The 14,151-nt window shown below is 40.2% G+C and overlaps 1 protein-coding gene across 4 annotated transcripts in view; it reads left to right on the forward strand.

The window, feature by feature from the left end:
- Nucleotides 1-14,151, forward strand: part of GFRA1 (GDNF family receptor alpha 1) — a 314,453-nt gene that overhangs the window by 204,862 nt on the left and 95,440 nt on the right. For 3 of the 4 annotated variants that reach the window (XM_042458611.1, XM_042458609.1, XM_042458612.1), the window contains exon 5: nt 962-1,301. In XM_042458611.1, the coding sequence (XP_042314545.1) occupies nt 962-1,301 (340 nt within the window). The remainder of the gene's footprint in view (nt 1-961; nt 1,302-14,151) is intronic. The other variant, XM_042458610.1, reaches the window with a different exon arrangement.

Genomic DNA, 14,151 nt, shown 5'->3' on the forward strand with positions numbered 1-14,151 from the left:
CAACACAAGACTGGTATCAACTAACAGCTTGGCTTTGTCTTCTCAAAGGCTTTAGTGTCACTTTTGCTAAGGAGAATCTGTGAAGGTGGCAAAGAGCCAAGATCACTTGAAGCTTCACCTCTTTAACTCATCCTTAATCACAATCCACAGAGGTGGGCCTTAGGTCTCTAGTAGTTTTAGTAGGTATCAAGATTTATTTATTTTTTTAAAAATGTGACAGGTCAAAATGTATCCTATCTCTTTCTGATAGGTGCTTGTTGAAGGAAGTCTGGTTTCAGGCTTTCTGCATAACATTTGCTTTCCAGAAACAAATAGGCATGTAATTACTCTGTAATCACATAGTAATTAGTGTCTACTATGCCTATATTGCATAATTATATGCCCTGCAAATTACATGGAAATTATACTTGAATTTGGTATACATTTCTGCATAGTGTTTTGTAGACAAAATAAACTAGGGGTTTAATATATAATTATAACTTTCACAATATTGAAGTCCTGTAGATTGTCGCATCCAAGTGCAGCTTTTTTGTTGTCATTTGGAAACTGCTTCATTTCTCAAAAGTTCCATAGTGGAAGTACAGCTGACAAAAGTCAGTAATGCCTAACGTACATTCATATTGGCCAGAACTTGGAAAAAGTGGATTGTACAAATGCAATCATATATGAAACTCTGCTTTCCATTGGTGCAGCTTAAATTATTGCATGTAAATACATATATCACTTTTGTATCCTGCTGCACAGATATCGTGTATCTTTGGCCTATCTGTGAACATATCCTTTGTGACATAGTCATCCACAGCTGTGAAGCTGCAAGATACTCACACAAACTGCTACCTATTTATGTTGTTATAGTCAGCTCTGGTGCTAAGAGTTTACTCAGTGATAAATACGTTTTGATAATATGAATGTGAACTTAGCAATAATAATTCTGTTTCTGTTTCTTTTCTTTTTCTTACAGCAGAGCCTGCCATTTCAAAGGGGAACAATTGTTTGGATGCAGCAAAAGCCTGTAACCTAAATGATACTTGCAAGAAATTCCGGTCAGCTTACATAACTCCCTGTACCACCAGTGTGTCTATTGATATCTGTAATAAGCGGAAGTGTCATAAGGCCCTGAGGCAATTTTTCGACAAAGTTCCCCCAAAGCACAGTTATGGGATGCTCTTCTGCTCCTGCCGAGATGTTGCATGCACAGAGAGGAGGCGGCAGACTATAGTTCCTGCGTGTTCATATGAGGACAAGGAGAAGCCAAACTGCCTGAATTTACAAGATACTTGCAAGACGAATTACATCTGCAGGTAAGATAGCGCATGGCAGTGCGGTGATTAATGAGGTAGTGGAAGGAATCTTTGGAGCTGCTGAAAGTGCCAGGGCTGGGAAGTAGCAGGAAACAGGACAGGCAGGGAAGAAAACCTGACATCTTAAACAGAATAATAAAAACATCTAGTTAAGCCTGTATATCATTACAGTCTCTATCTGTGTATATGGTAAACAAGAAATGTTTCCAGACAGGTTTCCTGAGGTAATTTTTTTTTTTTTTTGCTAGATAAATATGAATCACACAATTATGTATCTCAAAAGCTGACAAGATGAATGAATAATTTGTCCTGTTGGTAGATAGTACAATTGCTAATAGTTTTCTGAACCATTGGCTTCGTATGGTTTGGATGCCAATTTGCTCATGTCACATGTGCTGAGGATAGTATTTAGCTGACTGAAAAAGAAAAGAAAGATATGGTCTAAATGACTTGTTAAGCATTAGCTGGGTATAGTTTAAGTATCTTGGCAGTATTGCCTTTGAAAGAGATTGGGTATGTCAGGGTGGGCAGAGTGCAGCCTGCTGGGTACACAAAGCCCCACACCAATTCCCTAACCCCTTCCAAAACATTTAAAAAGTGACTTTAGGACAATGTTTGACTGAAAACTCTGCAGAGGATTTCCCTAATCATGCAAAATATCCCTTCACAAACCCAGAATCCCCCCTTCCTCCAAAACATCTGCTGTCCCTACCAAAACGGCAACAGGCAGTGATAGAACATCACTTCTAGCTCCCATTTTGAAAGATACTACAGCAGAAAACAGATGAACAGTGGGCCCTACATGCCTGCTGGGGTTTGGTTCTAGGAACTCCTGGGGATACTAAAATCTGTGAATTCTGAAGCCCCATTATATACAGTAGCATAGTACTGTATATAATATTTTCAAGAGTTGGATGGTTGACTCCAAGGTTGTAGAATCTGTGGATACAGAGGGCCAACTATATTTGGATTTGTGAGGTCTGTTTGTGCAGCCCATGGAGAGGTTTTGGAAGGAAATTGGTCCATGCCTCCCACATATTTGCTCACTTGTAATGTGTATAAACATATGAAAAATCTTTGACCTTTAGGGTTTCTTTGCCAGAATTATCTTTTATCACTCAGTTTACCTTTTATATACACAGGATACACTGGCACTTACCCCTCCATAGTGTCCAAGATCCTGTGCCAATTACCCTGATGTGTGAATAGTCCTTAAAAATTTCAGTGATCTGTACCTCAACTGTAGTAAGAATCCACAAGGCCAATGGTTAATCTGTAATATTTTGACACAAATGTAGGCCAATATATTGAGAAGCAGACCTGAATCCACACACCCTGGTCCCTGTTTCTCTCTGCCTGTTGCAGTCTGTGGCTACTTTATGCAAAGTGGATATAGTTACCACATAAGTAGGGAGTTCAACATGTGATGGATGCTTGAGAAATGTATGAATTCTGACAAGAAGTGACTATATGAGTACATAATGTCATTATCTTTTGAATGGTGCACATCTCTTTGTGCTGCAGTTCTTCTTCGTGGTCTCTGTGACTCACACAAATGGGTTATCCTTCACTTACACAGTGACTCTTTTGGAGCATTATAAAGCATTCTGAAGAGTTTGGGCGGTAGATCTGCCCACCTCTGGCAGCCCTATATAAGGGGTTCCCATGAAAAATGCCAGTTCCTTTTCATCTCCCACTGCATCTGCCTCACAGTGTTAGCAACATTTGGCTTGGAGAGGCAAAGCAGACCTATGATGTCGATCCTCAGCTTTGAAGAAGTTGATGTTGAGTATGGAGAAGGTGGCCTCTGTCCTGATGGATGTCAGTTCTTCTAAACAAAAGGCTACAAGTACATTGATGGAGACCATCTGTATGCCTGCTAAGAAGGCCAGAGATGGTACTGGAGACGAGTCGCCTCATTGTCCATCAACTCCTGGCATATCTCTCAAGACTGAAATGCAGACTGGCCTAAAACATAAGAAGAAGAAGAGATCGAAAGAACACTCTTCACTTCAGCCTTCTTCTTCACATTTGGCCAGCTGTAAGTAGAGCCATCTACACCTCTTCAGGGAGTTGCCTTGGAAATAATTTTTCATGATGCATTGTTATCTCCTTTGCTGGCTTCTCCAAAACAGTGTACTGTGGTGACAGAGTCCATCTCCATCCAAGACAGAAGGTCAGAGGACCATGTTTTGGAGGCAGAAATACAGGCATCTTCTGTTGTTAGAATTACAGTTTCTCCTTCTCCATTTCTAGTCTCAATTCAAGAGAAACCTGTCAACACCAACACCAGTATCATTCTAGTGCTTTTATTCCAGTGCTTCAGCTTCTTCCTATTGGTATTATCAAAGTAGACTGCCCATCTGCAGACTGTCCATTGTCTATGATGCCATGGCTACTATAGATACAGAGCCCTTCATGGGAATCCTGCTATTCTGAGGTCAGTTCTTTCACCGGCAACAGTTGTTCTGGGCATTATACTTGCTATTATAGGAATGAGGCTTCCTCAACACAACCTTCACGACACAAGACACCATCCAGACCACATGTACTTTGCTGTCCTGGCCTCCATTCAACAAGATCAAGCATTGGTTGACCAGAATCCTTCTAAAAGTACTGTGTCTCAAAACCAGGCGGTGTCTCGGCCATCTCAAGCCCAGGATGCTACATCTGGTACAAAGAACCCCCACTTTTACCTATTCTAGCCAGACCATCCATCTTTCTATGATGTTTGGGACTTCTGGGTCTTGATCCAATTCTGCTTCTGTGGTTATGCCAGCTAGAAATTCTCCTACGATTGAGTTAGGCACCATGGACACCCAAACTGATGATATCAAAGTGCTTTCCAATCAGATTTCCCACATGGCCAGGTCTCTACACAATAAGTTTTCAGTCTGACTGAGGATTCAATTTTCTAGTGAATTGAGTCAAAAGCAACTACTTCTGTGGCTTTACGGATGCTTTTGTACTCAAGTCATTTGGAAGTCTTGGTCAACACCGTTGTCCATTCCATCCACTTCCAGCAAGTTACAGACTCAGCAGGTAAAGGATTCAGCCATTTCTTCTCTAGGGCACAATCTAAACCTAATTCCATCATTGTCAGTGCTGTCCAGTTGAGATTTTTATGCCAATTGCATTCTACACTTGTGGACAAAGAGGGCAAGAAAATGAATGCTATTGAGAGCAAATTCTACTCTTCGGCTGCTCTCATCTCCAAGATCTCAAACTGCTTGGCTTATGTGGGGGCCTACAAGAAACTTCTTTGGGAGAAAATGGCACCATTCTTAAACAAGCTCAGAGACAGAGACTACAGAGTGGCTTCTCTCCAGCAATTGGAAACACACAAGTTGTAATTCATCAGGTCATGACTGTTCAACACATTGCTGACTGTGGTGGCAAGGAAATATCCAGGGTGGTAGCTTTCCATTGCCATGCTTGGCTTTGATCATCAGGTCTTTCTGACCAGTTTCTGAAAAACTGTTCAGAAACTTCAGCAGATTCAAAATGCTGTAGTCAGACTGCTCTTTCAGGCTGGGAATATATAACTCCCCTGTTGCAGCAATTTTACTATTCTGTTTCTAGGCACAGTTCAAATTGCTGGTTATGGCCTATAAATGACCCTGTACATTTTAGGTCCAAACTACACCTCAAAGACTCTATCTATCTCCCTATATGAGCCTGCCTAAGTGTTAAAATCTTCATGGGATCTTTTTAAAAATCATCATTGTTTTCTAGCTGTTTTAATCTGTTGAGTGAACCATCTTGGGTCTCATGTTGGGAAGGAGAAAGGATATAAATTAAATTAACTCAATTTAAATCAAATTAAAATATAATTATAATTTCTCAAACTCTCTTCTTACTTTGTACATTTCAAACATAGCTGGGCCATGAAGCTAATAGTAATATATTAAAAAGGCCAGATAAAGCTTGAATCTGACTCACCCTTCTTATAGGGGTTTCTGAATATTAGTGGCTCTGATTCAGCTTCTCATTATCCATGTACAAAGAAAATATTCCCTGCAGGTGACTTGGGAAATCTTTGCTGTCTATACCGTGGTTTTGGAATGAAGGATTCACTGTATAGTGTTGAGGAGATGAAATCAGCCATGGAATCAGCATATCGTAGGCACTAAGGACCAGTTCTCCATGAAATTTATTTTTGTAGAGCATAGCCTATTTTATGCTTGAAGCACAACTTTTATGAATGGCCTCTTGTGACACTCTCTCCTAACAACTACTTCCAAAATCCATACTGTCCTTAGTCACCAGCTGCAGCTAGTGATTTAGTCACTAACTAGCATTCCCTTGCCATATATATCATTTACAAGTTTGTATTACTCTGTGTTCTGCTGATTTTCACAATCCTGGATAAAGAACCTCCTGATTCTGTTTCCTGTGTTCCTCCCTGAACAGAGACATTTTTACTTCAGTATCTACTATTATTCCAGTACGTTCTGAGTTTGTGGGAAAAATAAGAAATGAAATGGTTAATAAAGACTGTCCTCGTGTTTTGAATCTGCAGCACAAAGTATTTCCTTTAAGTGCCATCATTACTTCTTGTGCTGTCTTCATTCATTTCAGCATCCAAGTTTCTTAATGCTATTTCATTTTCTCACTTTTCACTCATCTTCCCTGACTTTACGCCTTTCGTTCTCCATCATTGCACAACCCTGCTTCTTGGTCAAAAAATGTTATTACTATTTTTGAAAGCGACGGGAGTATGAAAATGGATTTCTTTGCAGATTTCCAACTGCAGTTTTCTTTCCATTTAAGTTTCTCTTCAGCAGGCTGTATCCCAAGCAGCCTGGCTAGTTTGGCATAATTGACTGAGAGCTGCTTCACGCTTGCATGTTCATCATTTAATTGGTGTAGCATTAAGAAACAGGTTGTATGTGTGAATGAGCCATCTCAGATCAAGATTTAATTACAGTATTGCCTCATAGTCTTTGGGGCATATTAATTCTTAAGGAGACAAAATTTTAAATAGGGCAAATAGGTGGAGAGAGCTGGAGTGGTGTGAGTGTTGGAGTACGACTCTGGAGACCAGGGTTCAAATCCCTGCCCAGCCGTGGAAACGCACTAGGTGGCCTTGGGCAAATTATACTCTCTCATCTTCAGAAGGAGGCAAAGACCAACCTTCTCTGAACAAATCTTGCCTAGAAAACCATGATAGGGTCACCATAAGTCAGAAACAAGATGAAGGCACACAACAGTAACAGAGTAGGATTTCTGAGCTGAAGTTACTGTAGAAGACAGTTTTTTAAGATAAGGTGCAATCTTGTTCTTTGTTTCAGGAAATGAACATCTTGCATGACCTTGTAATTCAATCCAGCAATACTCCTCTAGTGATGTTGCCCACCTTTCCTGTCTGCCTTCTAAGTCAAACTAGATACTAGATGCATCTCACAAGTAGCTGTAAAAATAGTTGGGTATTTCCGCAGACCCTGATGAAGAGGGTCTTCATTTTAAATGTTGGCAGCCATAACTGCATAGCACAGTTGTGTTGTAGCAGAGGGGAGTAGCATCATTGGAGGCAATTTCTCTACTAGTCTCAAGGCTGAGTGCAATTGTAGTTTCAGTTACATGCCACTAATACCTTTTCACTAATGTTGGGATCCTATATCAAACCACATGTGTGTAACTCATAGGATTCAGAACATTGGCAACTAGAAAATAAAGTCATGGTGGAAAATCCAGTAAGCATGGCCCTTGTATAGATGCTCTTCATTTCAGTGGAATATGCATGAAAATAAATTTGGTGAACTTAAACACAAATAAAGAACAATGGCAGAATTAGATTTTATGTTCCACATATCTGCCTAGGAAGAAGGTGTGTTTTGGGGCAGTTGTTTAGGATTGGCCAGACAGAACTCATGGTATGGAGATCCTAGTCATTTGAAATAGACAAGGAAATTCTTAAAATGGCAGGTGTGTATTCTTAAGATGTCTTGACTTCCCCTGTTTAGTATTTCCTTGTTGCTCAGTAATTCCCAAAGTTTGGTCCTCCAGGTGTTTTGGACTTCAACTCCCTGAAGCCCTAGCTGACTTGGCCAGCAGTCATGAATTCTGGGAGCTGAAGTCTAAAACATCTGGAGGACTAAAGTTTAGCAATCATTTTTATAGCTGATTCTCATAACAAATACTTTACTTATTTGAAGAATTTTTAGACCATCTTCAGGAAAAAAACAAAACAAAAAAACCCTTTCAGAGTGGTTTAAAATTTCAAAGACACAACATGGGAAAAGGAGGGAGAAAGCGAGGGAAAACAAACTCAGACCCTAGTTATTTAAAAGCTATTATGACTGGCTAGAATGAAAAATAGTTCAGGGGAGAAGAGGAGTGACCCTACTTTTCCTTTCCTCTCCATCCACTACGGCCCAATGAAAAGGGTCCTGCCAGGGGTGGAGGGAGAAACCTGATGGAACTGAGCTGAACTGATGGTGGCTGAAATTCCCTTCATGCTGTGTACTGCAGCCCTGATGTAATAACTATATCAGGCTCTATCAAATAACCATATTGTTGTTTTTCGCATCTCCAAAAAGGATGAAAAGATGCTCCTAGTATCCCAGTGGTGTGATCTGAAAATGTTGTGTCTATGGAGCTAAATGCAGGGACTAAATGAAAATAATTATATGCAATGGCCTCTAGACGCTTCTTCTGGACACTGAGAGTTTTGTTTAATTTTGTTTTCAAATGAAAGAAAATAAATCAGCTGAACAGCACTTAAAAGCAAGTTTGGTAACTACTATGATTCTTGGTCTTTTCAAAAGATCATTATCTAGTTACATACCATGCATATTAAAACAATAAATAAAGATTACACCAGAGATATATAAAAGCCCATTTCTGAGGTCTTAGAGTTCTTGTGCTTGTTCTGTGAGTTTCCCTTGTCTGTTATGAGTAAATGAACTTTCAAATGCTGATATTCAAATTGTCTACTAGCTTATTCCCCTGTAGCCATCCATTGACACTTTTACCTTGGCTAGATATCCATTAGAACATTCCTTTAAAATGTGAAATTATAAAGGAAATACCCTGAGTATCACAAATACAGTGTAAAACCATAAAAGGGTAAACAGGACGTTTCACTTTTTATTGTTTTTCTTCACTTCTAAAGTAACAACAAATATTATTCATTGAGGATCTGAAGAACTATAATGGAATGTATGTAATGTAAATAGGATCTGAATTATTTTCAGATTAGAGCAGTATTTTTCTTCCTGGTTACCATACACTACGATTTACTTTCCAGGAAAATCTTACTGTGAGATGGCATTTCTTTGTAATTGTTCTATGACACATTATTTTAAACTTGGTGTCTGTTTGGTATAGTGCCAGTGGGGTAAATCCAAGTTCAAGTATAGGATGGAATAAAGAGACAAATGCAAAATATGTCAGCTTTTGTAACCATACTGATGTTGAGCTCTATCTGGTACATATCCAGAACAGTCACTTAGCTAAATACATCAAACAATAATTCTAAGGACTCTAAGAAACGCAGATCTTGTAGGAGACCTTGGATACAACCTAGGAAAGGGTGGGCAATTTGTGGCCCTATGTAGGTTGTCAGACTGCAACTTATATCAGCTCCCATCAACTTCCTACCCAGCATAGTTAATAGTGAGGGATGCTTAATATTACAGTTGCCACTTTCTGTTTAGAAATTACTTCTCTCATTGCCTCTATGATTATTTGTTCATTTATTGTATTTAGAAATTTTGTAAGTTTGTTGCCATACAGTTGAAGGGATCCTAAAAGCCATCTGATTCAGTCCTTGACATTCCAGGAATCAACAGTTTAAGCATCCCTGAAAGGTGGGTTTGTTTCAATATCTCAAAAGAAGGAGAGTCCACTACCTTCCAAAATACTTTATGCCACTGACACTTACCATTAGGAAGTTCTTCCTCATGTTTAGCTAGAATATTCTTGCTTACATGATGCCAGCTGTCTCTATACCAGGCAAGCAAGACATTATGTAGTCAGCGTGTGTGTGTATGTGTGTGTGTGTGTGTGTGTGTGTGTGTGTGTGTGTGTGTTGTGCCTTTAAGTCATTTCTGACTTACGGCAGCCCTAAGGTGAATCTATCATGGGATTTTGTTGGCAAGATTTGTTCAGAGGACGTTTGCCATTGCCTTTCCCTGCAGCTGAGAGCATGTGACTTGCTGAACATTATCCAGTGGATTTCATGTCCAAGCTGGGAATTGAACTCTAGTTGGAGACCATAGAGTCATAGTCCAGCACTCAAACCACTACACTACGCCACATCAAACTCCTCTCTCAAAAAGCCCTAATGATCAAATCTTATACTTTAATATTCTCCTTTACTCCCAAGGTGATCTTCAGTGCTAGACCATACTGGTTCATCACCGGAGAAATTGGCCCCTGTTAAATAAAGTGTCATAAGGATGGCACCTCTACCATAGTCCAGAAAGTTTTGTTTTCACCTTTCAGTGTCAGCCTTTCATGTTATCCACTACGGCCTTAAAGGATCAAACTTGTGTTCATTGCAATAAGTGCTCTCTCTCTCTCTCTCTCTCTCACACACACACACACTTTCTACCCAGAGCAGCAAGACAGTAATATATTCCAGATCCTTTCTTCCCTACCATCTCCCCACCTTTGTATCATGTCTGTTACATTGAGGGTAAGGATTTGGCATTTCATATCTACAAAGCATTTAGTAAATTTAAGACGTAGTGTTCATGGTGGTGTGATCACCATCCTCTACACTTTCATAAATCATTGGTGGGGTACATACCTCCGCTTTGCGGTGCTCTGCCGCCGCCGCCAGTAGGTCTGCGGGGGAGCCGGAGCCTTCACACGGGCCGACTCCCGCGTGGACCGAAAAAGAAGCTCCAAAATGGAGCTTCTTTTTAAGTCGCGTTTGCGACGTAGCGAGGCGCCAGGGGCACACTCACTACGTCACAACGCCCGCGACGCGTACGGACGCTCAGCGTCCGATACGTAAAGATGGCGGCGCCCATATGAACAGGGCGCCGCCATCTTGTACGTATTCAATACGTACTAGGGTTAGGGGGGGTGCGGAAGCACCGCCTCTTCCTAACCCTAGTAGATATTGATGATGTACTATTTGGCGGTCTGTAAACCGCCATTAATATGATTAAATTGCAACCACCAACAAACAAACCCAACACCCAAAAAAACCCCCAAAACCCCTTGGGCAAATTATATACTCTCTCATCTTCAGAGGAGGCAAAACAACCTTCTGTGAACAAATCTTGCCTAGAAAACCATGATAGGGTCACCATAAGTCAGAAACAAGATGAAGGCACACAACAGTAACAGAGTAGGATTTCTGAGCTGAAGTTACTGTAGAAGACAGTTTTTTAAGATAAGGTGCAATCTTGTTCTTTGTTTTCAGGAAATGAACATCTTGCATGACCTTGTAATTCAATCCAGCAATACTCTAGTGATGTTGCCCACTTTCCTGTCTGCCTTCTAAGTCAAACTAGATATAGATGCATCTCACAAGTAGCTGTAAAAATAGTTGGGTATTTCCCACAGACCCTGATGAAGAGGTCTCATTTTAAATGTTGGCAGCCATAACTGCATAGCACAGTTGTGTTGTAGCAGAGGGAGTAGCATCATTGAGGAAATTTCTGTACTAGTCTCAAGGCTGAGTGCAATTGTAGTTTCAGTTACATGCCCACTAATACCTTTTCACAATGTTGGGATCCTATACAAACACACATGTGTGTAATCATAGGATCAGAACATTGGCAACTAGAAAAAAAGTCATGGTGGAAAATCCAGTAAGCATGGCCCTTGTATAGATGCTCTTCATTTCAGTGGAATATGCATGAAAATAAATTTGGTGAACTTAACACAAAATAAAGAACAATGGCAGAATTAGATTTTATGTTCCACTATCTGCCTAGGAGAAGTGTGTTTTGGGGCAGTTTGTTTAGGATTGGCCAGACAGAACTCATGGTATGGAGATCCTAGTCATTTGAAATAGACAAGGAAATTCTTAAAATGGCAGGTGTGTATTCTTAAGATGTCTTGACTTCCCTGTTTAGTATTTCCTTGTTGCTCAGTAATTCCCAAAGTTTGGTCCTCCAGGTGTTTTTTGGACTTCAACTCCCTGAAGCCTAGCTGACTGGCCAGCAGTCATGAATTCTGGGAGCTGAAGTCTAAAACATCTGGAGGACTAAAATTAGCAATCATTTTTATAGCTGATCTCATAACAAATACTTTACTTATTTGAAGAATTTTTAGACCACTTCAGGAAAAAAACAAAACAAAAAAACCCTTTCAGAGTGGTTTAAAATTTCAAAGACACAACAGGGGAAAAGGAGGGAGAAAGCGAGGGAAACAAACTCAGACCCTAGTATTTAAAAGCTATTATGACTGGCTAGAATGAAAAATAGTTCAGGGGAGAAGAGGAGTGACCCTACTTTTCCTTTCCTTCTCCCCATCCACTATGGCCCAATGAAAAGGGTCTCCTGCCGGGGGTGGAGGAGAAACCTGATGGAATGAGCTGAACTGATGGTGGCTGGAAATTCCCTTCAGGCGTGTACTGCAGCCCTGATGTAATAACTATATCAGGCTCATCAATAACCATATTGTTGTTTTTCGCATCTCCAAAAAGGATGAAAAGATGCTTCTAGTATCCCAGTGGTGTGATCTGAAAATGTTGTGTCTATGGAGCTAAATGCAGGGACTAAATGAAAATAATTATATGCAATGCCCCTCTAGACGCGTTCTTCTGGACACTGAGATTTTGTTTAATTTGTTTTCAAATGAAGAGAAATAAATCAGCTGAACAGCACTTAAAAGCAAGTTTGGTAACTACTATGATCTTGGTCTTTTCAAAAGATCATTATCTAGTTACATCCATGCATATAAAACAATAAATAAAGATTACACCAGAGATATATAAAAGCCCATTCTGAGGTCTAGAGTTCTTGGTGCTGTTCTGTGAGTTTCCCTTGTCTGTTATGAGTAAATGAATTTCAAATGCTGATATTCAAATTGTCTACTAGCTTATCCCCTGTACTCCATTGACACTTTTACCTGGGCTAGATATCCATAGAACATTCCTTTAAAATGTGAAATTAAAAGGAAATACCCTGAGTATCACAAATACAGTGTAAAACCATAAAAGGGTAAACAGGACGTTTCACTTTTTATGTTTTCTTCACTTCTAAAGTAACAACAAAATTAATTCATTGAGGATCTGAAGAACTATAATGGAATGTATGTAATGTAAATAGGATCTGAAATTTTTTTCAGATTAGAGCAGTATTTTTCTTCCTGGTTACCAACACTACGATTTACTTTCCAGGAAAATCTTACTGGGAGATGCATTTCTTTGTAATTGTTCATGACACATTATTTTAAACTTGGTGTCTGTTGGGTATAGTGCCAGTGGGTAAATCCAAGTTCAGATAGATGGAAAAGAGACAAATGCAAAATATGTCGCTTTGTAACCAACTGATGTTGAGCTCTATCTGGTACATATCCAGAACAGTCACTTAGCTAAATACATCAAACAATAATTCAAGGACTCTAAGAAACGCAGATCTTGTAGGAGACCTTGGAATCCAACCTAGGAAACGGCAACTTATATCAGCTCCCATCAACTTCCTACCCGCATAGTTAATAGTGAGGGATGCTAATATTACAGTTGCCACTTTCTGTTTAGAAATTACTTCTCTCATTGCCTCTAATTATTGTTTCATTTTATTGTATTTAGAAATTTTGTATTTGTTGCCATACAGTTGAAGGGATCCTAAAAGCCATCTGATCAGTCCTTGACATTCCAGGAACAACAGTTAAGCATCCCTGAAAGTGGGTTTGTTTCAATAGCTCAAAAGAAGAGAGTCCACACCTTCCAAAATACTATGCCACTGAAACTTACCATTAGGAATTCTTCCTCATGTAGCTAGAATATTCGGCTTACATGATGCCAGCTGTCTCATACCAGGGCAGCAAGACATTATGTAGTCAGCATATGTGTGTGTGTGTGTGTGTGGGTGTGTTGTGCCTTAAGTCATTCTGACTTACGGCAGCCCTAAGGTGAATCTACATGGGATTTTGTTGGCAAGATTGGTCAAGGACGTTTGCCATTGCCTTTCCCGGCAGCGAGAGCATGTGACTTGCTGAACATTATCCAGTGGATTTCATGTCCAAGCTGGAATTGAACCTAGTTGGAGACCATCAGAGTCATAGTCCAGCACTCAAACACACACTACACTACGCCACATCAACTCTACTCTCTCCAAAAGCCTAAGGATCAAATCTTATACTTAATATTCTCCTTTACTCCAAGGTGATCTTCAGTGCTAGACATACTGGGTTCATCACGGAGAAATTGGCCCCTGTTAAATAAAGTGTCTAAGAATGGCACTCTACCATAGTCCAAAAAGTTTGTTTCACCTTTCAGTGTCAGCCTTCATGTTATCCACTACGGCCTTAAAGGATCAAACTTGTGTTCATGCAATAAGTGCTCTCTCTCTCTCTCTCTCTCTCTCTCTCTCACACACACACACACACACACACACACACTTTCTACCCAGAGCAGCAAGACAGTAATATATTCCAGATCCTTCTTCCCTACCATCTCCCCACCTTTGTATCATGTCTGTTAATGAGGTAAGATTTTGCATTTCATATCTACAAAGCATTTAGTAAATTTAAGACGTAGTGTTCATGGGTGGTGTGATCACCATCCTCTACACTTCATAAATCATTGGTGGGGTACATACCTCCGCTTGCAGGCGCTCTGCCGCCGCCGCCATTAGGTCCCGGGGGAGCTGGAGCCTTCACACGGCCGACCCCGCGCGGACCGGAAAAAAGCTCCAAAATGGAGCTTCTTTTAAGTCCA

Source organism: Sceloporus undulatus, chromosome 3 (assembly GCF_019175285.1).
Source record: "Sceloporus undulatus isolate JIND9_A2432 ecotype Alabama chromosome 3, SceUnd_v1.1, whole genome shotgun sequence".
Classification (NCBI taxonomy): Eukaryota; Metazoa; Chordata; class Lepidosauria; order Squamata; family Phrynosomatidae; genus Sceloporus; species Sceloporus undulatus.